The sequence below is a fragment of the Callithrix jacchus genome, chromosome 10 (genome assembly GCF_049354715.1).
Source record: "Callithrix jacchus isolate 240 chromosome 10, calJac240_pri, whole genome shotgun sequence".
In the NCBI taxonomy this organism is placed as follows: Eukaryota; Metazoa; Chordata; class Mammalia; order Primates; family Cebidae; genus Callithrix; species Callithrix jacchus.
This window is the reverse complement of record NC_133511.1, coordinates 124,321,073-124,345,383: the sequence shown is the minus strand read 5'-3', so window position 1 is coordinate 124,345,383 and position 24,311 is coordinate 124,321,073. Positions and strand designations below refer to the sequence as shown.

The window sequence follows — 24,311 nt, the reverse complement described above, 5'->3', positions numbered from 1 at the left end:
TGGGGATGGAAGATTAGAGATGCCCCAGCTGCTTCTAAGGAATGCTTCACTGGGTGCCTCTGCAGGGCTGCTCTTTTTAGGTGGGAAAATGTCAGGTAATCTCACACTTAAAACTGTTTACATCCATTAAAAACGTCACCTTGGGGCTGGACGCAGTGGCTCATGCCGATAATCCCAGCACTTTGGGAGGCCAAGGCAGACAGATCACCTGAGGTCAGGAGTTCAAGACCAGCCTGGCCAACATGGTGAAACCCCTCTACAAAAATACAAACAAAAACAAAAAAACTAGCTGAGCATAATGGCATGTGCCTTTAATCCCAGATACTCCAGAGGCTAAGGTGGAAAAATTCCTTGAACCCAGGAGGCGGAGGTCGCAGTGAGTCGAGATCTCAGTGAGCTGAGATTGTGCCATTGCACTCCATTTTGGGAGACAGAGCGACACTCCATCTCAAAAAAAAAAAAAAAAAAAAAAAAAAGTTTACCTTTATGAAGTAAATGTTGTGTTTCTAAAACAAGAGCTGCTTTTTGGTGTCTTTTAAAAAAAAAAGCGAAGGAAATCCAAATACAGATGCTGCACAGTTCTGCTGCTGCTGCTGAAGGGTGAAGCCAAGGGCTCCTTGGCCTTGGCCATGGCCTTCTGACTGACTTGCTCACACACACACACCAAAGCAGAAAAGGTTTAGTTTTTGTTTTTAAAGGCTTTTTATTTAAAAAAAAAAACAAAAAAACAAAAAAACCCCAAACAAAAACAAAACCTAAATTAAAATATTTCCCATTGGAGGCTATTTCTTTTTTTGTCTTTTAAAAATTTTATTACACAAATATCACCCACTCCCACATGTCAGAGGAAAGATGTCCTTGCTCTCTCTAAACCAATAGTGGAGTACTTTTAGAAAACAAAACAAAGTCCAACTAGCTTCCTCCTTCCCTGGCCCAAAATAACCTCAACGTGTCAACTGAGATAGCATAAGACTTATCCCCTTAATGCTTACATTTAATTTAAACTTTTTAGCACAACATTGGAGATTGACTCTAAATCAGCAACAAAAAAATATATATTTACAATATTTCTCCAAAAAACAACACAACCAAACCCTTTAAACATAAGTGACTTTAGGAGTTTTATTTATGGAGCAGTTATTTTTTAATCACCAAGTGATTTTATATTATATATATATATATATATGTATATATATATATAAATTTTCTTCCTTTCCTTTGTGGTTTTTCGCCCCGATGCTTGGAAAGATGGAGGCAGGGGTTCTGGTCCTGCAGTCTGAGGGCAGGCTCTCCTGTCAAGGCCGTGTCTAAGAGCAGATTGTAGGACATGCGATGGACTCCCCAGGTTCCTCTGTCCCCCAACAGAGACACTTCTTTGCTCCACATGGACCAGCCCTCACCTCTAAAAACCATTTCCCCTCACAGTCCCAAAGAAAAGTAAAACCCAGTAATGGCATGGTCCATCTGCTGCCACTCCTGGGCTCCCTTTTCTGCTGACCAATTTATGTGCACGGTAAAAATGCATGTTTTTCCAAACCCCAAAAACAAACATAAAAACCAAAACCCAAAAGAAACCATCGGCTTGGAAATTTCTGTGGATGAAATGTCCCAAAGTCAGAGGCACTCTCCCGGCACAATCCCTGCTCTGAAGGGGTCTCTCCACCTCCCCTTTTTATAAAGAGACAACAAAATAAAACGAAGTAATCTTTTCAGTATTTTCCACAGGAGCAACCAAAGAAAAAGGCAGGAAGCTTCCAATTATAGATCATTAACAATAATAAGGGTTTGCTCAATACCCAGGGTTCTTTACAGAGAAGTTCCCCTAACTGAGGCACTCTGGAATAAGTCACTGGCATTTCCTCAAAGTTTCAACCCCAGATTACTGGGGCCTGGAGACCAATGGAAGGGGCAGAGGGTCATGGGAGCAGACTGCTGTTTATAAGGTGCAGCCAAAAGATTCAGCAGATTGGAAGAAACAGACAAAATGCCACCCCTGACCAGGACCCAGTTTGCTCTAAGAAGGCCAGTTACTGCCAGGGTCAAAACTGGGCTAGGTGGCAAAGAGGGGACCCCTCTGCCTCTATTGCTTTGGAAGTGGCAAGGGTGCAGTTGGCGTCTCTCTTCTGGGTGGCTCACATTTCAGACCCCTGGTGCCTGGGCTCCATTCCCTACCCCTCTAGGGCTTCAGGAGGAGGAAAGCCTGAGACTGGGCTACAGGAAAGGGGCCAGAAAGGGACAGGGTTGGAGGACTAGAGGTGGGGGGGACAAGGTTGTGCTATCAATATCCTTACAGAGGGGGAGCAGAGTGCAAATTTGCGTCTATCATTTATAAGCTCTTGCCATAGGCTGCTGCTGAGCATCTCCTCACACACTTAAAAATATTGACCCAAAAGAAATTCCGACCTTTCTTCTTTTTTTTTTTTTTTAAAGTGCAAAAAGCTCTCTGCTGCCCTAGAGAGAGGATCTTTGGACAGGCCGTTCAATGCAAAGTAAAAGGGGGCAGCTGATGGGGCTCGACAAAGGGCGGTGGAGTGGGAGACACCATGCTCCCCTCCCTCCCTCCCTCCACACACACGCGGAATACACTCAGCCACACACACAGAGGCACATGCACACCCCCTTCCATGGCTGCAGGCAGAGGGCAGGTGACTGGCTTCTAAGCAGGACCCCCTGGATGCCCTGAAAGGTCAGTGAGCTACTGGAGCGAGACACAGGCCTGGGTTCTGGGCCTCCGCTAAACCAGAGGCCTGGAGGAGCCTGGCTGGGAAGCAGGTCGGGGCTTGGCCCAGTCCTCTGCCGCCTCCAGCTTGGGGGAGATAGGCTGCTCCCTCTGAGGACGTGCATCCTGGGAAAGCCTTCTTCAGGCAGAATGAAGACACATGGAAAAGGGCAGCCAGTGGGAGGCAAAAGAGAGGGGAACAAGGAGATGGTGCCTGTCTCAGAATCTACTTGGGTAGCAACAAAATGGGTGTGTCCCTGGGGTAGACAGTTCCAGCTCCTCTGAAGAGCTTCAACCCCAATAAGTGCAATAAGGACCTCATAGAGACTAGCAGGTAAGTTGGGTAGGCTGGGGTAAGAAACCTCATTATGTGAACGAATACGAGTGCTGGGCAGAATCAAGCTCAAGGGAGAGGAAAGGAGGGAGAGCACAGATACGGACGCGAGGTTTGGGACATCTCAACAGCACCAGTGTGATCGGCACGGGTCTGGGATTCCTGGGGCTGCTGGCCCCTCCTGCGTAAGCCGGGAGAGTGTGATGGAGGAGAGACGTGCACTGGACACCACAAGGAGAGCCTGGCTGTAGAGACAGGGCTGCTTTCTTCCCTGGGACTTTGCTCAGAACCAGGCACTGCTGGGGACCATGGGTGGGGAGGAAGGGCACAGGCCCCAGTGCAGATGAAGGTTGCACAAACACCCCAAACTGAGAGCCCGGCCTCCTGGCAGGCAAGTAAGCAAGCAGGCACCTCGACAGCACAGCCTGTGCTTTCCCTTCGGATCAATCTGCTACTCCCTTTTCCTTAGGAGGGAGAGGAGCAGGCAGATAAGCCTGGTGTCCACCACCCTCTCTGCCCTGCCTGTAGAGGAAGGGCTCAAGGGACAGGAGAGCAGAGAGGGAGTGTGATGCTGGCCTCAGAGCCCGTGCAGGGTCGAGGAGAGAGTCTCCTCGGTGGGGATTCAGGGGAAGATCGGTTTCCTGTTCAGTCTGGGCTGGGTGTGTCTTAGCTGATCTTCTGTATCAACTTCTCGTCAGACAGGCAGTAGAGGCTGTTGATGGACAAGTCTGAGATGAAGTGCTCGCAGGCTTTTCGAGTGATCTGCTTGCATCCTCGAAGGTCGATCAAGGTGACGTTGGCAATGCGCCGTAGGTAGATCAGGGTCTGGTCTGTCAATTTATTGCAACCTGTCGGGAAAGTGCCCATAATGACAATGCTCACATACACACAACCATAAAAGCCTTCCTCAGCCATTCAATTCCCATAGCCGTCTTTCCTTCAAAATGCTAAGCAAAAGCCCTCTTTGTCCCACAACTACCTGGCTCAGAGACTAGCAGTACCATCAGCACCACTAAAGGGACCCTGCTTCCTCACTCCCATCACCATCTGAAAAGCACAAGGGCTGCAAGGCTGACCAAACTCCAGCTGGATGCTGGCTGTGCACACAGGCAACCAACTTAACTACTCAAGGCCTCAGTCCCCCGTCAGTTAAAAAAGGGATAGAAATCCATGTCCTTGTCCAGATGTGAAGAAATGAGCTGACGTGGGTCCACCAACAGACCCAAGGTCATTCTGGTTTACTGATCAAGTTCCAAGGGATTCTGGAGGCAGGGGGCACTGCTGATGATGAAGAACCGTAGCGGCATACCTGCCATATTGAGCTCTGTGAGGGAGTAGCGAGTGGAAGACCCGACAGCAGTGAGTAGATTGGAGGACTGATCTGTAAGGTGGCTGCAGTGACTGAGGTCGAGTCGAGACAGGAGGGGCATGTGGCGAATGATGAGGCGAAGTGTGGCATCGGTGATGTCAAGGCCTGCCAGCCGGAAGTCGGTCATGTTCCGGAGCTTGCTGCGATTGTCCTGACCTGCACAGTCAAGAGCCTAGATCAAAACTCTCAATTCTCTAATTCAGCTCCAAGGCTCCAGGCAGCAACAGCTACTTGCTGGCTAGGCCCTCCTGAAGGGGTTAAGTAGAACTGCCCACACCCAGCCCTGCCTTCAGGGTGTGAGCAATGTGTGTGGGCAGTTTCTAGGAAACCAGACAAGTTTTCTTTCTTCTCAAGCTTCTAGATTATGCCTCACACACACAGCAAAAGGCTATGCGCATAATGCTCCTCTCCTCCCAATACCACTATACTTTTCTAGACGATCATGTAAATAGCTTTTGACTCCACCTCAACCATAATGGCTTCTCAAGACTTTTTCAGGCTTATACTCTCTGGTCCCCAAACTCCACTGACTCACAAAATGGACTTACTCCTTCTTTGAGTTGAAGTTTTGCTCTGTTGCCCAGTTTGGTGGGCAATGGGACAAATTGGCTCACTGCAAACCTCTGCCTCCCAGGTTCAAGCAATTCTCCTGCCTCTGCCTCCCAAGTAACTGGGATTACAGGTATGCACCACCATGCCTGGCTAATTTTGTATTTTAGCAGAGACGGAGTTTCTCCATGTTGGTCACGCTGGTCTTGAACTCCTGACCTCAGGCAATCTGCCGCCTAGACTTCCCAAAGTGCTGGCATTCTAGGTGTTAGCCACTGTGCCCGACCTTACTCTGTTGTTTGAAGGTACTTATCTGCTTATAAATAGTTACCCTATTCTTGTACATAGTCCATCATTCTGTTTTTTTTGAGTCAGAGTTTCAGTCTTGTTGCCCAGGCTGGAGTGCAATGGTGCAATCTTGCCTCACTGCAACCTCTGCCTCCTGGGTTCAAGCAATTCTTCTGCCTCAGCCTCCCAAGTAGTTGGGATTACTGGCATGTACCACCATGCCTGGCTAATTTTGTCTTTTTAGTAGAGGTGGGATTTCACCATTTTGGTCAGGCTGGTCTCGAGCTCCTGACCTCAGATTATTCACCCGGCTTGGCCTCCCAAAGTGCTGGGATTACAGGCATGAGCCACCGTGCCTGGCCACCATCATTCTGTTTTCTTTTTCTTTTCCTTTTTTTTTTTTAAATTTCATTTTTATTTATTTGTTTATTTTTGAAATGGAGTTTCACTCTTGATGCCCAGGCTGGAGTGCAATAGCGTACTCTTGGCTCACCGCAACCCCCGCCTCCTGGGTTCAAGCAATTCCCCTGCCTCAGCATCCCAAGTAGCTGGGATTACAGGCATGTGCCACCATGCCCAGCTAATTTTTAGCTTTAGTAGAGACAGAGTTTCTCCATGTTGGTCAGGCTGGTCTCAAACTCCTGACTTCAGGTGATCCGCCTGCCTCAGCCTCCCAAAGTGCTGGGATTACAGGTGTGAGCCACCACACCTGGCCTATCATTCTGTTTCATTTTGTGCTCTTCTGTTCTTCCACAGCATCATTTCTGAGACTACCTTAGCTTTTGAGGACAAGGTGTGTTTGAAGACAAGGTTACCCTAAGACAAGCAGAGAGAAGTCAGGCCCAGAGCCTACCTGGTTTATCAGCCGGTGGAGTGAGCAAGTCCCGAATTTGAGGGTCCTTGATTCCCACTGCCCACCGAAGATCAAGGGTCCTGAGAAGGGGGCAGCTGGAGGTGCTGAGGGCAGAGACTGCAGACCAGGAGCAGCCTGCTAGGAGGAGGTCTTTCAGTCCTGCAATGGATGGAATGAGCCACATAATAATATACTGTTTCCTAGCATACTCAGAGCTGTAACAATCTGAGCAAAGTCAACAGACTTCCAGTCTAATAGGAGAAAAGGACTATGCCTGATCTTTCAGTCATTCAGCTAAAAGATTTCCATGGTATCCTGTACTACATCTTCTAGCTTTAGTGGTAAAGTGATTGCTTAGTTCCCACCAGAGCAATACAAGAATGAGTGATTTCTCTTTCTAAGCTCAAAACGCTGAAGATAATTCAAGGGCTTATAAGGGGCTGACCAAAGTAACATCTGACTCAAGTTTCTTCTTCAGTGGTTATGTGGAGGAGAACTGCAGCACTGGCAGCAGCACCAGTTCCATTTTCTTTGCTGTCCACTGCAGTAACTGGCCTGCCAGTGCTGAGTGCCGCCTTGGAGACTGGCAGTTAAGATGGCCCTGGGTAAATCTCTTGCTAAGCAACAATGGCATGGGACTGCTGCCCTACATTACCCTCAGATGACTCTAAGAAGCACTGCTAACAATGCAACTTTTCTGGCCTACTCCTTCTGGGCCCCCAGAAACAGTGGCAGGGCTGCTCACCTACCTGGCAGCCTGTTGACGAGCCATGTCAGTTGCTTTTTAGAGATGTTGGTCCAACTGAGGTCAAGGCTGACTGGCTGCCTCTTGATGATGCCACTGAGGGCCTGGGGCACTATGGCCTTACACCTACTCAAGTCAATTTTTGTCCAAAGTCTCTTGTCGCAGCACCTGTGACAGAAGGGAAGACAACTCGTCTTCATTAACTTGATACACCATCAGTGGAGCTCCCATCACAGGCTGCTGATGGCTTCTGGGAAAACCAGAGCACCTGGAGGGTCATTCTCCCTAGGTTCTTCTACAAGTATTCAGGGAGCACACCTTATCATTTTTTGCCTCACAGAGTAGGCAAAAAATTGCCTTGAACTCTACGACTAGATACTTTGCAAACCTGTATGTTGGTAGTATATAACTTGACCACTTAACCCTGATTTACTCTAGAATCTTTGAGAATACAACAGTTGTTAGGGACACACAGCAAGCAGTAGTCTATAACCCCTTCACCTGCATTAAAATGGCATGGTTCCTGCTAAAGTGTATATAAGGGAGCCTCTTAAAGTTTCTAGACTTCTTACTGTCTGAATCTAAGAAGGCTTGCTCCATTCTTTCCCTTTTCAGTCACTTGAAGCTGCCCGAGATGCCAGGTGCTGCTCAGCACATCCACAATTCACCATGCCTTCAGCCCGTTACTGTATCTCATCAAAAGAGGCTTAGAAGGTCCTCTCCCACCCTCAAGTTCTGCCTGAGTGCTATCCTGATATTTTCTAGCCAGTCCAAGAGTAGAACTGAAAGGGATAGGCCTGCCTTTCCACTGCAGTCTACAAATCTACAGGCTACAAACCACATCATACAGGCTTCCATTTAATATTTTATAGCCCCCGGCTCCCCAGCCTGGTTAGCAAGGCACATAATGCGAATCTGATGTAAAATTGCATTGAAAACAAAGAGGCAGAACCAGGCAATCCTACTGGCCCTACACAGAGAAATATTAAGGAGGATTTAGCTACATCACACATTAATTCAGATTTGGGAAATAAATTCATGTTTGCAAAGAATAGGGTCTTTATTTAAAGACTGAAAAGATTTTACCAGTGGCACATGAAGTTTCTCTGGCGGAAGCAAACTGCTGACAATACAGCAGATTTGCTACTATAAACTTGAGCATGCATCGGAGTCCCCTGGAGGAGGGCTTGTTAAGGAGGTTCTGATTTAAGAGGCCTATAAGGGCCCTGACAGTTGACATTTCTAAAAGTTCCCAAGTGAATACCACTGGTCAGGACACCAGACTGCTGTAATAGGATGTGTGTGTCACCCAGATAAAAAGGAAATATCCTAGCGTAAATGTATACCACACCTTAAGGAAAAATCAGCAACACCCAATGGGAATCTCCTTGTTCATCATCACTAGGAATTTTTCCCCTCAAGTGCCTGTCCAATTTAAGAAGAAATGGTAGCTTTCACTAAGGAAGCTTCAAAACTGGATCCTGCTTACTGGAAAAGGGAATTCTGATCCAGGTTTGGGGTATGAGCATTAAAACTGAAGAAAGCCGGGCACGGTGGCTCAAGCCTGTAATCCCAGCACTTTGGGAGGCTGAGGTGGGTGGATCACGAGGTCAAGAGATCGAGACCATCCTGGTCAACATGGTGAAACCCTGTCTCTACTAAAAATACAAAAATTAGCTGGGCATGGTGGCACGTGCCTGTAGTCCCAGCTACTCGGGAGGCTGAGGCAGGAGAATTGCCTGAACCCAGGAGGCGGAGGTTGCGGTGAGCCAAGATCGCGCCATTGCACTCCAGCCTGGGTAACAAGAGCGAAACTCCGTCTCAAAAAAAAAAAAAAAAAAAACCTGAAGAAAAACCTAAGCACCTTCAAATTCATCTTGAAAAGCATGCCCACTACCCTCACTAAATGGAGAGGTAAGTGGTCAGGGGCTTAAATGAGGTCAACTGTGTTATTAGCACCAGAAGAGTGACTAGAACATCATAGGCTCTTAATACGTGATGAGTTCAGCTGACTTGAGGAGGAAATTTTTAGCCCACAGGACTCTGAAGTTTTAGCACAAACTACAAATCTATCTCCCAGATCAGTCTCCCTCCCCATAACAAAGAGACATGAGAAAGTATAGAGTAGGGCGAGGAGGCAAATGGCCAAAGTTCCCTAATGACATCTGTGGGCACAACTAACCACATCTTTAAACAGGACCCAAAGTTTGGGAAACAGGGTCAATTCACTCCTCATAGGATTCCACAAGCTTTCAGATGCCAAGGTGCTTGCTATTCTCATATGGAAAACCTGCCACCTACTCCCATACCCCTAGTTCCTGACCCCCTGAATCCCTGCTCACCATTTATACCATGTCTTGCACACTCGCATACATTCACAAAGTTCTCTGCGGCTGAGGTAGCGGAAGACAGACATCCAGACCTCCCGCTGCATCCAGCTTTCGTCTCCATCCTGAGCCCAACTGCCCCGGCCATTCAGCCTGGCTGCACCCCCCTCCTCTGCACTGTCATCTTCCTCCTCCTCCTCCTCCTCTTCCTCCTCCTCTCCCCCCAGCCCCTCCTCATCCCCACGCTGGGGGGTTCGGGCTGGGCAGTGCTGCACTAGCACACGGGGGGAATGGCGAAGGTTGGCAGAGGAGGCCGTGATGGCCTGCAGCTTGGGCACAATGGATGTCCCGTGGAGCTCTTTGGTGGGCCTCTGTAGCGTGACAGTGAGGTACGATCCCCGGATCTTGGCTTTCTCAACTTCAGACAGCTCCTTTTTGCCGCTGGGATTGTTCTCCTTTTCCCGTACCATGGTGCGCTCTGTGGCCTGCAGCCGCAGCAACTGCCGCCGTTTGAAGCGCTCATCACGGCTGGCACTGTGGTGGTCGCTGGGGCCAGCCCCAGGGGATGACCGAGTCACCACACCCCGGGGGGAAACCGGGTCATGGATGAGCTGCAGCATGGAAGTGGGTGAATGAGGCGGGGGCGTGAGAGGCTCATCGCAGCTCCGCAGGGGCCGCAGGACTTTGGCTTGCACGGCTTCTTCATCACTCTCTTCCATTTTCCGCTTCTGCAAAACAGGCCCAGAAAAACAACATCAGCGCTTCCTTTCTTCCAAACCCTCTGAACAGACAAGGCGGGCCTTCCTTGCTCTCAAGGACCAGAGAGAAGAGACTGTTGGAGAGGAGGTCATTCCCTCAGAGTTGGCTCAGGCTGGTCTCCAACTCCTGGGCTCAAGTGATCTGCCTGCCTTGGCCTTCCAAAGTGCTAGAATTATAGGCATAAGCCACTGCACTTGGTCTGACCTTTTTTTTTTTTTAAATTGAGACAGAGTCTCACTCTGTCACCCAGGCTGGAATGCAGTGGCCCGATCTTAGCTCACTGCAACCTCTGCTGCCCGGGTTCAGGCAATTCTCCTGCCTCAGCCTCCCACAGAGCTGGGAATACAGGTGTGATGCCCAGCTAATTTCTTTTCTTTTTTTTTTTGAGACAGAGGCTTGCTCTGCTGCCAGGCTGGAGTGCAGTGGCTCAATCTCGGCTCACTGCAACCTCTGCTTCTGGGTTCAAGCGATTCACCTGCCTCAGCCTCCTGAGTAGCTGGGATTACAGGCGCCCACCAACATACCTGGCTAATTTTTATATTTTTAATAGAGATGAGGTTTCACCATGTTGGCCAGGATGGTCTCAATCTCTTGACCTCATGATCCACCTGCCTCCACCTCCTAAAGTGCTGGGATTACAGGCGTGAGCCACTGTACCTGGGCAGCCTGACCATTTTTAATAGTGTCTCTGACTTACCTCTTTCACTCAAGAGATGTATCTCTGTTTCATAGTGGAAAAAGCCCACATATACCATCTGAACTAAGAAGCCTAAGTCTGATGCAGTAAACACCACTGACTTCTAGTTCTACCAGAGACTTAAGTTTGACTCTACCAGGCTGCATCTTCCACTCCATCCCCAGGTGAAAAATAAAGCAGAGAACGAGAACCTTTCTGAGAAACTGCGTTGCTACAGAGAGATTCAGTCAGGATTATGGTGAGAAATCCCACAAAAGCCCCCAACTTTATCTGTGGCATTTGTGCTCTCCAGATACTTGTCCTTTCCTGGAGCCCACTATGACTATGCTATGACAAAGCCCAGTAAACATGTTCCATTAGGAACCATATTACCAGTTCAGGTTTTTTGCAAGGAGACATTTTATGTCTCTAAGCAACAACTGGTTGGAAGAAAATGACCACCTTTGGGTGCTGCCTTTTCCAATGTATTAGAAGGTAATACTAAAACACAGTATCTGCCAACACATCTGCTACAGCAGAGATGCAAACACTCAACATCACTAGTGAAGACACATGTAAAAGCTACTAGTGTAATAACTTGGGAGGAGAACGTTGGCCCTAGTCAACTTCAAAAATCCTTGCCCTCAAAGAAAAATAGATTGAAAAATTCAACTATCTTAGAGTTCAAGTGTGCAGAAATAAAAAGAAGGTAAGAAAACTCCCTTCTGCCCCCTTCCCCGCTTCTGCAGAAGGAGCCTTGGAAGACTGACACTAGGACAGCCATCCCCTCCTGTAGGTATCCACAGCAGGTCTTGCCTTGTCAGCCCGAGTAACTACAGTCCTTTTGGCCCTTTGACATTACTGGCAACCACTGGTCAGCTACCTCAGCTCCTCTGAGCCAAGGTCATAGTACTGGTCCTCTCTGGGGGAGGGGCTGCCTCCGCATGACACATTTGGGCATGTGGGATGGGCAGGGCAGGGCTTTCTGCCAGGCCACAAAAGTGAAGATGACAAAAATGTGAACCTGCTTAACTGGAAGCTCAAGTACACTGTTACACTCACTGGCTGCCTTAGGCCACTGGCTCCCCTCTGGTTAACATTCCTCAGGGGAGGTCCTACTCACCTAATTTCTCTCCTCAAACAGCCCAGCCACGGTTCTTCTCTTTGTAGGGCCCCAGAGTATAAAAGGACCTTAGGAATTTGCAGATCCCAAGTGGAACAATATTTAGTAATACAGAAGATAATACTACAAACTCTAATACTAAATACAAAGAAAATACTAAAAATTAACCAAAGAAAATAGATACCAAATAAGACAAAAATAATCTTCTATATCAGAGAAACCATGTGAACAATGCAAAGGCAAATGCGCAGAATCCCCTATATTTGAAGCCTCCTTTCTGTCACAGTGCAAATCTGATAAGGTTCCTTTACCTGGGCTTTTTCGGAGCTGTCCTCCTGGTAGCACTTTGGACATTCCCAGCAATTTGGCAATTCCTCATTAAGCAACCCCTCTCCATCCATCTGTAGGAAGACAGAGATATTTTTAAAAGCCCGTCTCTCAAGCTTCCTTTATCAAACAATAACACAGTTGGGAAGAGTTACCCACTTCTAAACACACTGGTCCATAAAGGAAGAAAAACTGTGAGAGATTCAGCCCCAAATAGCCAGTGGTGCTGAACTTGATCCTGACAGTAGGCCTGACAGCTTGGGTTTAGAAACTAATCATCTAGTCTCTGTGACTCAGTGTTCTCCACTGTAAGATATTAGCTGATATTATTACCTTCACTCCCCTCAGGAACTAATACACAGAGATATAATATAATTGCCAAGGATACAACAAAACCCACCTTCTAGGGTTGTGGTGAAGATTATTCATTGTGTAAAGAATTTAACAAAGTACCTGGCATACAGCAAACCCTTTGTATTAGCCATTCTCATCATCATGGAATCAATACCCGATTTCACTAATTCTGTATGTTTGAGATATGTTAACAGATTTAATATGTACCATTTAAATCTTCAAGTTATAATTGATAAAATGGACTTTTAAGATTGCAATGCTGGCTGGGCATGGTGGCTCACGCCTATATATAATCCCAGCACTTTGGGAGGCCAAGGTGGGTGGATCGCTTGAGGCCAGGAGTTCAAGATCAACCTGGGCAACATGGTGAAACCCCATCTCTACTAAACACAAAACTAGCTGGGTATGGTGGTGCATACCCGTAATCCCAGCTACTCAGGAGGCTAAGACAGAAGAATTGCTTGAACCCAGGAGATGGAGGCTTCAGTGAGCCAAAATCTTGCCACTGTACTCTATAGCCTGGGCAACAGAATGAGACCATGTCTCAAAAGAAAAAAAAAAAAAAAAAAAGATTGTAATGTTGCTGAAATATTTTAAGAATTGGGCTGGGCACAGTGGCTCATGCTTATAATCCCGGCACTTTGGGAGGCCGAGTTGGGTGGATCACTTGAGGTGAGGAGTTCAAGGCCAGGCTGGCCAACATGGTGAAACCCATCTCTACTAAAAACACAAAAATTAGCTGGGCGCAGTGGCACGTGCCTGTAAACCCAACTACTAGGGAGACTGAGGCAGGAGAATTACTTAAACCCAGGAGATGAAGATTGCAGTGAGCTAAGGTAGCGCCACTGCACTGCAGCCTGGGTGACAAAAACAAGACTCTGTCTCAAAATAAACAAAAAAGAAATATAGTAAGAATAATTTAAATCATTAAATGAATTAAAAAAACCCTGTTCTTCATTCAACATATGCTTAATGTCTCCATACTGACCTACTATTGTTTCTGTTATAGATTTGCTGCTACATAGTATTGAGAAAAACCAAACATCTATAAAAGGTGTACTGTTCACATTTTAACCTTTCTGAAATTGGGCAGCTTCTCATGAATGACAGTGTCTTATCACTCTTAGGCGACAGTCATTATTTTAGCTGATACTTTCTGAGAAGGCCAAGGAAGTACCAGCACCCATGTACTTTAGATTTAAAGAAAGATGGTAGATTCAATTTCATATAGTTTTCTTAAAAATCAAACACAGATTCTTCTGTGTAAGAGCTTTAAAAAAAAATTAAACACAGAATGCATGTAAAACAGTGGCTCTCCACACAGGCTGCAAAATTCAGATCAGTGGGGAGCTTTTGGAACACAAGGCCCATGCTGGACTCAGTCTCTGAGGCTGATATCGGAATTTGTTACTTTTTTATTACTTTATTTTTTTTTCAAAGCTCTTCAGTTCTGCACTGAGCCTGATACAGACTCAAGTGCTCATTAAATGTTACCTGATACTATTACCCTTACTCTCCCTTAGGAACTAATATCCAGATGTACACTCAAGTATACGTATCGGTGATGCCTAAAGGCTTGAGGCATCCTAAATCACACTATGCAGTTCCATCATGGCCTGGGGACTCTACACACACTGTCCAGATGCCAGACTATACGCTCCATGAGGACAGGAATTGGGACTATTTTGTGTACTCTTCTATCCTCAGGGCCTAATGCAGTACCTGACACATTGTACATATATGAATCAAGGGCTGATATTAGACCACTGCATTATGTGACCACAGAGCTGATGGCCTACAGGAGGGATGCTGGTACTCCCATGACAGGTGTCTCATTCTATTGCATTGCTCACTCCATCAGCTGAGACTTCAGGAACCCCTTAAACGTCTCCTCACCTGGAGGCAGCCAGGATGAACAATCTCATTGCAGATACAGCATTCCATGAGTTTCTTCTCAAAGTCTTGTGTCTCTTCATTCTGATCCACCTCTCCACAAAGGGAACATGTGACTGAATGAGGCAGTCTGGGCTATAAGAGGACAAAGATAGAATCCAAGAGAACTGACTTAGATCCTTATCATTTCAGTTTCCCTTAAAGTGAAGATGGAAGATATTTGGGTCCTACAATTTTCTAGTAAACACCTGGAAGAATGGAGGCAGGATGGAGAGAAGAGAGGTTTTTGGTAGGAAACATGGGGAAGAAGATGAGGACTCAACCGCCTGGGCACTGGAAACTAGTTTATTTTCAGTTGGCCTACCCTTGGCCTCCTGGGTCCTTTCTAATCTACTTGAAGAGGGGAAAGAAGGCAATGATTTGCCCTTCAAATCCTGGTCTCTTGTTTGAAAATCAGGTTAAGCTGAAAGATTAAATCAGATCATTTTTACTACTAGATACTTTCCATCTAAACCTGGGGGGAAAAGGGATAAAATAAAGCCAAAAAGAGAGTATAAACCTTTTCTTTTCAACTCTGAAGTCTCTTTAACTGTATATGTATTTCAGTTCCTGTGGCACCATCACCCCTCCCCCAAATTCTTTATCCAGCAGATCACTCACTGCCAAGCACTGTCGGAGGACACAGGACTGCTTCATGCGTCCAGGCCCCCCAAACTTCTTCATGTCTCTGCAGTAGTGGCAAACACCACACTCTCCTTGTACACAGGCTTTGCATTTTCGACACCGCACTCGTCTCCGTCTGGCCCCTGACACAATCGGAGAGGCAGCAGCTGGCCTCACAGGTGTTAACCGTGGAGCTGGTTTCATAGTGTGAGGCTTTGTAATGGGGATGGTAGGAACCCGCACCTTTGGCCGAGTGGGGAATTTAAGCTGGAAAGAGAAAGCAGGGAGGTCAAATATATTAGGTTGCTTTAAGACTGGAGAGGGTAGAAGATTACATGGTAGCATACCTAGCCTGGGGCTTGGCCCACTATGGCCTATGGGCAGAGCCACCCACTGTCTGTTTTTAGAATACATTTTATTGGCACACAACTCATCTTGTATATGTATCATCAATGGCTGCTTTCATGCTACCACGGTAAAACTGAGAAGCTGTGACTGTGTGGTATACAAAACCTAAAATATTTACTATCTTGATCTTTACAGAAAAATTTGCTAGCCTTTGTCCTAGCCCTTTGGCCTACTAATTCAGCTCTTTCTCTTTCATGTTGCAGAGCTGTTAAGATTGACCACTCCCTAACAAAGAAAAAAGACAAAAACAAAAAAACAAAATAAAAAAATTTTTTTTAATTAAAAAGTAATAGTAATAATAAGATCGACCACTCCCTGAGCTTTCTGTGTTAAGTGCCATGTACCATAGTCACTCCAGGAACCCTCCAACATTTCTTCATCTTGACTGCTCAGATTTTACTCCTAAAGAAGACAGTAAACTACTTGAGGGTTAAAACTAGTCTTGTTCATTTCTTTAGTACTCCAAATCCAAGCATAAGACCTGGTAGACACACAACAGACACTAATAATATTTAAGTGTGGAACGCATTTCTTAAAATCATATTTACCCTGCTGGTGACCGTTTCAAGGACAAGAACCATGTTTTCTACTACTTTAATTTCTTACCATATCTTAGACACTTTTCAACAACCAGAAATGACTGAATTGTTTTAAGGCAGGCTCCTATGGCCAAACAGAGGCCGAGTGGGATTCCTCTCTCAAGGGACGAGGAGGTGGTTCTTTAAATATATTATTCAACTCCATACCTTTATATTCTGCCTAAACACCCTTGGAATGTGATGGCTTTGCAAGTCTCAGCTAGGGAACAACAGAAGCCTAATTTATTTGCCAAATTCATGGCCAGGATCAGAATGCTATCATTTATTAATATATAACCTTGATAGAGGACAGTATGGGAAAAAATTATACAAGATCTAAACTGAAGGGGCATGAAAATTCATAATTGACAATTTATTAGCTGACACCAATTCCTTTCTTTTTTTTTTTTTTGAGACAGAGTTTTGCTTGTCACCCAGGCTGGAGTGCAATGGCATACTCTTGGCTCACTGCAACCTCCACTTCCTGGGTTCGAGGGATTATCCTGCCTCAGCCTCCCGAGTTGCTGGGATTACAGGCGCCCGCCACCACGCCCAGCTAATTTTTGTATTTTTGGTACAGACGGGTTTCACCATGTTTGGCCAGGCTGGTCTTGAACTCCTGACCTCAGGTGATCCACCTGCCTGGGCCTCCCAAGGTACTGGGATTACAGGCGTGAGCCACCACACCCGGCCCCTTTCTTCTTTTTTCAATTTTATACTAAAAAGTCCAAGTTAAGTGGAATTTTGAGAGCATGATCTTCCTATGTCAAAGAAAAACTCTGCTCCTTTTAGATATGTATGTAATTATTTTAACTGGCTTTCTATCATATCTGTGGAGATAACAGAGTAACTGGTCAGAAGAAGAGGAGTTGATGCATTTGGTGAACAAATGCACAATTTGGCATCTGAATCCGGAAGGAGGCCTCCCAGTTTGATAGTTCTGTTAAGAGAGTCACCTCCAAAGACAGCCAATTACCCTGACCTACAAGTCAAAACAGAACCAAGTAATGATTTTCTGTCAGTTTGTATTAATGCACCAAAAGCCATCTGCCTCTAGTTCTTTTTTCCCCCAGAATAGTAATGATCAACTAGCAAAAGGCTTAAGTAGCCTGAAGATCAAGCAAAATAGTTTCTTACCTTATCCCTTTTTGGCCACTGTACTATAGGAACTCCAGTGAGGGCTAACTTGGGATCGCTGTTGGCAAGCTCCTCCAGCAAAATCTAAGTGTAGGAGGGGAAAGAAGAAAAAAGCGGGGCAGGGTGAACAAAGAGCCAACCACTCTGAACAGCATCTAGACTCTGCCTCAGTACCCTTGAGTGGCAAGTGAGGCAAGGTGGCAACTGTCTATACTTGCCCTTCATATAGAGACTCACAGGAACACAAATAAATCAAAGATGAAAGAGAAAACTCAAACTTGGGCTACCGCAGTATTATCAAAACTTTGAGGTCAGGCACAGTGGCTCATGCCTGTAAGAGACGGGAAGATCACTTGAACCCAGGAGTTTGAGACCAGCCTGGGAAACACAGCAAGACCCATCTCTACTGGGGGCGGGTGGTGGTGGTGGTAGTGGGGGAGCAGAAAGGACTTCAAACTCACCTTTGCACCCAATCCCTTACTTGTGTACTCATTATACTAACACACCGAAGCAACTAGCTTACAGTGGCGACAAGTGTTACTTCTCATACAGTTCTACATGACAGTAAAACTTTATTATTATTGCCTCTTCACTTTTCTACACCAGTTAGTGAATATTATTAGGTAATTAAGTAGTGCCTTCATTTCTCAGACTGAGCAAACTGGCATAAAAATGATTGGCTCATACAGAATTAATGAGATGAACAGTACAGACTAATATGCTGATTCAACCCAGGGCTCTTTTCTTCTAAGGCTGAAACAGAAATCTCAATCTCAAATCTCTCTCTCTCTCTTCCCTTTCTCTCTCACACATACACACACACACCCCCACCCACCCACATACAGAATCTGCTGTTTGCCTTTATTCCTCTAAATGGGGAAAGGAACCATCTTAGGGGCAACAGTTCTCAGGTCTTTACCAATCAAATTTAAATGACTTAGGAACAATGCTATAGTGAGAAAATGCCACTTAAGTAAATCACACTGGTTGACCATTATTTTGAAACAAATCTTTTCTTTTTTTTAAGACATAGTCTTGCTCTGTTGCCCAGGCTGGAGTGCAGTGTTGCCATCTCGCTCACTGCAACCTCCAACTCCCAGGTTCAAGCCATTCTCCTGCCTCTGCCTCCCAGCCTGCCATCGCACCCGGCTAATTTTTGTATTTTTAGTAGAGACGGGGTTTCGCCATGTTGGCCAGGCTGGTCTCGAACTCCCGACCTCAGGTGATCTGCTCATCATGGCCCCTCAAAGTGTTGGGATTACAGCGTGAGCCACCACACTTGGCGAAATCTTTTTGTTTTAGACAGACAAACTCCTGAAGCCCAGTCTTCTAGTATAATGACATCCTTTTTCCTCTGACCTAATGAGCCCTAAGGCAACACCAACAGCAAAATAACTCAAATATGAGAGACAAGTTACACGATTCCTTTTCTGGCTGCCTTAGGTATGTACAGGATAGTAACTGTTTCAGCAAATACTAAACTCTGATCCTGGACAGGTTAGCAAGTCTGGGCGGTTGCTAATAATTATTCTCATACCCTGTGTGCTCTGCCCCTGGAGATGAGGACTTTTGTGTATTTTCATCCTTAACCTAAGGATTCTGCTCCAAATTCCAAAGTTGAGACCCTTTAACTCATAGCCAAGAAACTCCTCTACTAAGATCCCCTTTTGCCAAGTCTCCAGATGCCTCTCACCTTCCCCCAAACTGATTTCATTTGCGGACGTTTTATTTACTTCAAGTTGCTATGGCATCCTTTTCTGTTAGCACCATACAGCGTGGGGGTGAAGAGGCGGGGTGTGGTGCCCCACGTGGGACAAGGCTCTGGTATGGGCTCCTAATCTCCCTCGGGTGAAAAATTCAGGTCCATTCAAAATGTGTGCTAGGGAGTGCATGACTCCCCTCCCCCACTTCGCACTGCCAGAGTAGGACTCTGCCCATTTCCTCTGCCGAAGAGAACTGAGCTGTCCACAAACAGGGACTTTCCACTTTCACCAAAACAGACTGCACAGTAAGATATGCGATTAAGAGAGTAGAAAAGGAACTTAACTCTTCACCAAAAGCAGTCTAATTCTACCTGCAAGATTTTTGTGGGGAATAGGGAAGGATAGGCGGAAAACTGTGTTGGTGTGTGTGTGTGTGGGGGAAGGGGGCGGCAGCTGTTCATACATACACGACTCAGTTACTGGGGTATGTGTGGGTGTGGAGGGAAATGCAGATTTCCTTCCAAGCCTTATTTTGCTGGGGCCATTCAACCAAGCACGCCCTGCTTTCATCAAAAAAGGCAGACTCAAGCTGAGGCCCTACAAGAAACCATATAAAGAAGCCACCACCCTTCACTAGAGGGGGTTTGGGGTAGGAGAGCGGGGGTGGAGTGCGGGAAAGCTGACGCCTATCTCGGCTCCAGGCATTCGGGAGAACATTTAAACACAGGCCCACACCCTACAGATCACAGAAAGGGAAAGAGAACAGAAGGTGCCTGGGCAGAGAGAGGGAAAGGATTCTCAAAAGCCAAGCAACCCAATTCAAAAGCACATCCCACCAGGTGAGGGAACAAGTGCAATGACGGCTCAAGCAACACGAAGTAACACAGCATTGTCCTGGACTCGCCCGGCAGGCAGTTTCTTCTGCCTCTTCACTGAGACAGAAGTCCCTATAGTTACACGCACCCACAAACCAGAAAGGGTTTGCCGATCGACCGCCTGACCTTTCGTTTCCTGTCGCTCTGGAGCTGCCGAGGCTCTTGAAGTTTCCCCAGCGTCTTTGTTTTGTTGTCTGTATTGGAAGTTCTCCTGAAGGAGTTAGATATTCTGCCTCTAAGAAAATCCGGATTTACTTGAATATTCTGGAATCTCCCAGAGCACATAGGGCAGGGCAGTCCAGCTCTGACCCTTCAGACTACCCAGAGGGAGCAGCGTGCAGCGCTCTGGGCTCCTTCTCGAGCCCTTCAGCTCAGCCGCGGCTTCCTGTGCCTGCGAACAATGCTGCTGCGTCACCCACATGCAGCTCCCAGAAATGCTTTGCAACGGAAGATGGCAGGAGGGGGAGCCGAACGAAGAGTGAGCAAGCCAGGCAGAAGGCCCAGCCGTTCTGCTGCAGAGCCGGGAGGGGGTGTGTTCAGCAACTGCTTTCTTCCTCGCGATTGGAAGAGGCCATGCCAGGGAGGGGAGTTCAGCCACAGCCCCCGCCCTGTCTCCCTCCCACCACCACTGCAATAGGAGAACCTAGGGCCAGCCCCCTGAGGGCTCCCGGTGGCAGACTTCTGAAGGCGCCAGCCAAACGGAAGGCTTTAACTCATTCTGCAGACTACACTAGGCACCTTGGCCCACATTTGTCCTTGTCTCAGTCCACACCCTTCCCCTCAGGGTCACCTCTCACTGTTAAAGCCAGAACGCTCTGGCTAACGGCACACACACTTATCTGTCCCCTCTCAGCAAGCAGAGGGGATTGCCCAAAGTCCCGCCTCTCTGGACGAACTAGGCAAGGAAGCTGAGTTCCTCTTGAGTTATCGTCTCTCTCTGGCACACTTCCTGCTTCATCTGCCCTTGCTGACTTGCTCCCAGCCCACAATCCAGAATCTGCATATGTGTTCCAAAAAACCTTCAGAAATGGCCCATGTCAGCCAATATTGAGATATTTAATAAATTACAGCTAACATCAACTATATCCAAAACAGATGCCTGCTTCTGATTCTGACAAGGACTCCACCCCCACAGTACAGTACTAGAAATATCTGCACAGCAATCCTGCAGCCGCTCCACCACGAACAAGTCAAACAACTGAGGCACAACCTAAGGGCAACACACTCTATCCCAACTCCGGCAGTACCCTCTGCCTGTAAGATTATCTCACCCTCAGAATACCATTTGCATTTGGATTTCCATTTCTATTCAAGTCTGTTTGCCTGTCTCATTCTTGATATTCCCTAGATGAAGCAGCCAGTCCTGCATCCTGTCAAGACACCTCACTGCCACTTTCTGACAGCCCCTTGAACAAGTATTGCTCACACCTCTGCACACCGATTCCCCAATCCCCAGACCACCGGCTCGGATGAAGCTCAAACTGCATACACACTCCTTTCAGTCTATAGGAGGAAGGGAAGGAGCACATTCTGGGTGAGTTTCTATCGATCCAGTGTACCAAACATCATCATGGGAAAACTTCAGTAGGAATCAAATACTTGGCAGAAAGTTTGGGTTTCAATTTATGTGATTTTTAGACCCTTATAAATGTAAATTGCCTTTCTGCAGGTGCTTTGATTTAAACATCCAGCTCTTAAGCATTCTTATTTATTTCCAGGACAGTTGTTTCTGGTACAGATTTAGTGGCTAAACAGGCTTTCTAAAGTCTGGGGCTTTGCTGCCAGGGGTTACATATGTTATTTTTATGGTAGTTTGAGGGGAAGGAGAGACTTTTGTGCTCTTGGCTGAGCTCTTCCTGGAAATGCTATATGGTCATCCTAATCCTAAACCTCTCCCTGGCACTGTATCTTAAGGCTCAAGAACCAGTGCAATCAGCTTATTTTGTTTGAAAAGCTTTCCTTAACAGTGATCTAGCTACTGAGAGGTCTTCTTGGAAAATGCTTATTTTGATCTTCGGTGCTATCTATACTACAGATAATGAAGTAGAAAATATATAAGAGAAAACATGTTACTTTAAAACAAACATAAGTTCAAGTTGCAGCAAGTGCAAATTCTAGATACCACCAGGAAAGGACAAAAATCAGATAGGGCACTAGGAAACTCACTCCCAGTAAGTTTCCAAATCACAAATTAAACAAGGCCTGGCAGGGGGCAGTGGCTCACGCCTGTAATCCCAGCTACTCTAGAGGCTGAGGCAGGAGAATCGCTTGAAACCTGGAGGCAGAGGCTGCAGTGAGCTGAGATTGTGCCACTGCACTCTAGCCTGGATAGCAGAGCAAGACTCTGTCTCAAAAAACAAACCAATCAGCAAACAAAAAACTCCCAAAAAACAAGGCCTAACGTTTCCCCCTCCTGCTAATTCAGAACAAAAGGCAAAAAAGAGGCTGGGCGAGGTGGCTCATGCCTGTAACCCCAGCACTTTGGGAGGCCAAGACAGGCGGATCATGAGGTCAAGAGATGAAGACCATCCTTGGCCAACATGGTGAAACCCCATCTCTACTAAAAATACAGAAATTAGCTGGGCGTGGTGGCATGCATCTGTAGTCCCAGCTACTTGGGAGGCTGAGGCAGGAGAATCGCTTGAGCCCAGGAGGCGGAGGTTACAGTGAGCTGAGATTGTGCCACTGTACTCCAGCCTGGGGACAGAGACAGACTTTGTCTAAAAAAAAAAAAAAAAAACAACCAAAAGACAAAAAAGATAAGAACTGCTAAGAACATGACATTACATAATGCAATATAATGAAAATATTTAAAATAATTATGTGTACTTTAATGTAACCATATATGTTTCATAACCAAGTTATATTAAACTTTCTATTCAGTAAGAATGTATGAATTATTACAAATATCTTGTTAGTAAAAATTGCAAATGAAGTTTTATTTGTATAGGTTGGCCTTTGTTTTTTTGGAGACAGAGTTTTGCTTTGTTGCCCAGGCCAAAGTGCAGTGGTATGATGATGGCTTACTACAGTCTAGCCCTCAGCCTCCTGAGTAGCTGGGACTACAGGTGTACACTACCATGCCCAGCTAATTTCTTAATCTTTTTTTGAAGGTGGAGCCTGGAAACAGAGCAAGAGTCCATCTTAAAACAACACCACCAACAACAAAATATCTGTGGCCGAGTGTCGTGGCTCACACCCATAATCCCAGCACTTTGGGAGGCCAAGGTGGGCAGATTATGAGGTCAGGAGATGGAGACCAGTCTGGCCAATATGGTGAAACCCCATCTCTACTAAAAATACAAAAATTAGCCGGGTGTGGTGGTACGCGCCTGTAGTCCCAGCTACTCAGGAGGCAGAAGCAGAAGAGTCGATTGAACTTGTGAGGTGGAGGTTGCAGTGAGTCGAGATGGTACCACTAAACTCCAGCCTGGACACAGAGTAAGACCGCTTTTCAAAACAAACAAACAAAACAAATCTGTAAGCCTGGACACCTGGGACTTAAGAAAACAAAAAGTCTGGCTTGGCTGGGTAAGGTGGCTCAGGCCTGTAATCCCAGCACTTTGGGAGGTCGAGGCAGGAAGACTGCTCAAGGCAAGGAGTTCAAGATTCAAGACCAGCCTGGTGAAAACAGCAAGACCTCATTGCTAAAAACAATAATAAAGAAAAATTTTAAAACATTTTAAAATCTGGCTTAATGGAGTAAGAGCTAACTATATTGGGTCTTCTACTAGTTGTTTTATTAGTGTCAGAATCACCCCCATTGTCAGCTGAAGATAATTCCTAATTAGTATTTCTGGAGTTATTTGCAACCATAACTCTTTCTGGTTCAATCTCATCATATTCCTAGGATGTAGCCTAATGTAAATTTTCAGATCATAGTTCCAAAATAAAATGTTAGATTCTTAGATAAGAGTATCAGTAGCCTATTACATCAAAAATAACAATTTTCCAATTTATAAATTGAGAGCTTTTACCATTTAAATAATGTTGTAGTGATAAATTTATATCCTGTAACAGGAAAGCTTATTAGCTGGTGATGAAGAAGGCTAGAACATCTCTTTCCCTCAGGATAGACTCTGTCACCCTTACTCATTTGCTCTGTGCCTTGTGTCATGCTAGGCATCTGCAAATCTGGACTGCACTTATTTCCCGTTTCTTAGCCCACTTCAGTGTCTGCTTTGCCACTGAACTCTAAGGTCCTTGAGGGCTAGGACCACGGCATGTCTGCATAGTTTCCTTAACACTCAATCTGATTCCTGGCACAGAGTAGGCAGGCATTATTCAGAGCAGTGGAATAAGTGAATTTCATAGATTTGTGACATCTAATTTTTTACTGGCTGTAATAATGCACTGCTTATTAAGTATTTTACTAATCTTGTTAATTTAACAACAATATCACAAGATATTTTATAGAGGAGAATATAGGTTTTTGTAAGTCACAAAGTATGACTGGCAGGCTTATCAAAATGTTTTAGAGAAAACAGAAAAGTAGAAAAGTATTCTACAACACTGAATTCACTTTATTAAGTGAGCTTGGCAGCCAGATATAATGTTGTATTAAAAGCTTCTTTTATATGTGCATATATGATAAGAACTCCTTTATCACCAAAATAAATACCAACAAAAAC

The 24,311-nt window shown here is 45.9% G+C and overlaps 1 protein-coding gene and 1 long non-coding RNA gene across 11 annotated transcripts in view; one reads left to right on the top strand and one right to left on the bottom strand.

Moving 5' to 3' along the window:
• Positions 1 to 2,404: 2,404 nt before the first annotated feature.
• The window catches only part of KDM2A (lysine demethylase 2A), a 143,369-nt gene continuing 121,462 nt past the window's right edge, over positions 2,405 to 24,311 (bottom strand). For 8 of the 9 annotated variants that reach the window (XM_017978308.5, XM_035263450.3, XM_078341538.1 and 5 more), the window contains 9 exons: positions 17,103 to 17,186; positions 14,977 to 15,246; positions 14,320 to 14,451; positions 12,054 to 12,143; positions 9,200 to 9,912; positions 6,862 to 7,025; positions 6,113 to 6,271; positions 4,363 to 4,578; positions 2,405 to 3,901 (listed from right to left, as the gene is read on the bottom strand). In XM_017978308.5, the coding sequence (XP_017833797.2) occupies positions 3,720 to 3,901; positions 4,363 to 4,578; positions 6,113 to 6,271; positions 6,862 to 7,025; positions 9,200 to 9,912; positions 12,054 to 12,143; positions 14,320 to 14,451; positions 14,977 to 15,246; positions 17,103 to 17,186 (2,010 nt within the window). In that variant the 3' untranslated portion in view covers positions 2,405 to 3,719. Of the gene's footprint in view, positions 3,902 to 4,362; positions 4,579 to 6,112; positions 6,272 to 6,861; positions 7,026 to 9,199; positions 9,913 to 12,053; positions 12,144 to 14,319; positions 14,452 to 14,976; positions 15,247 to 17,102; positions 17,187 to 19,806; positions 20,161 to 24,311 lie in introns of those variants that run through there. The other variant, XM_009008551.5, reaches the window with a different exon arrangement.
• Positions 19,551 to 23,396, top strand: LOC118145539 (uncharacterized). Of its 2 annotated transcripts, XR_008474848.2 has the most exons (4): positions 19,551 to 20,210; positions 20,776 to 20,936; positions 21,029 to 21,214; positions 22,794 to 23,396. It is a non-coding gene; the product is annotated as an uncharacterized LOC118145539 (long non-coding RNA). The 2 variants fall into 2 exon arrangements; XR_013523528.1 differs by having other exon boundaries at positions 19,551 to 20,936; positions 22,794 to 23,395.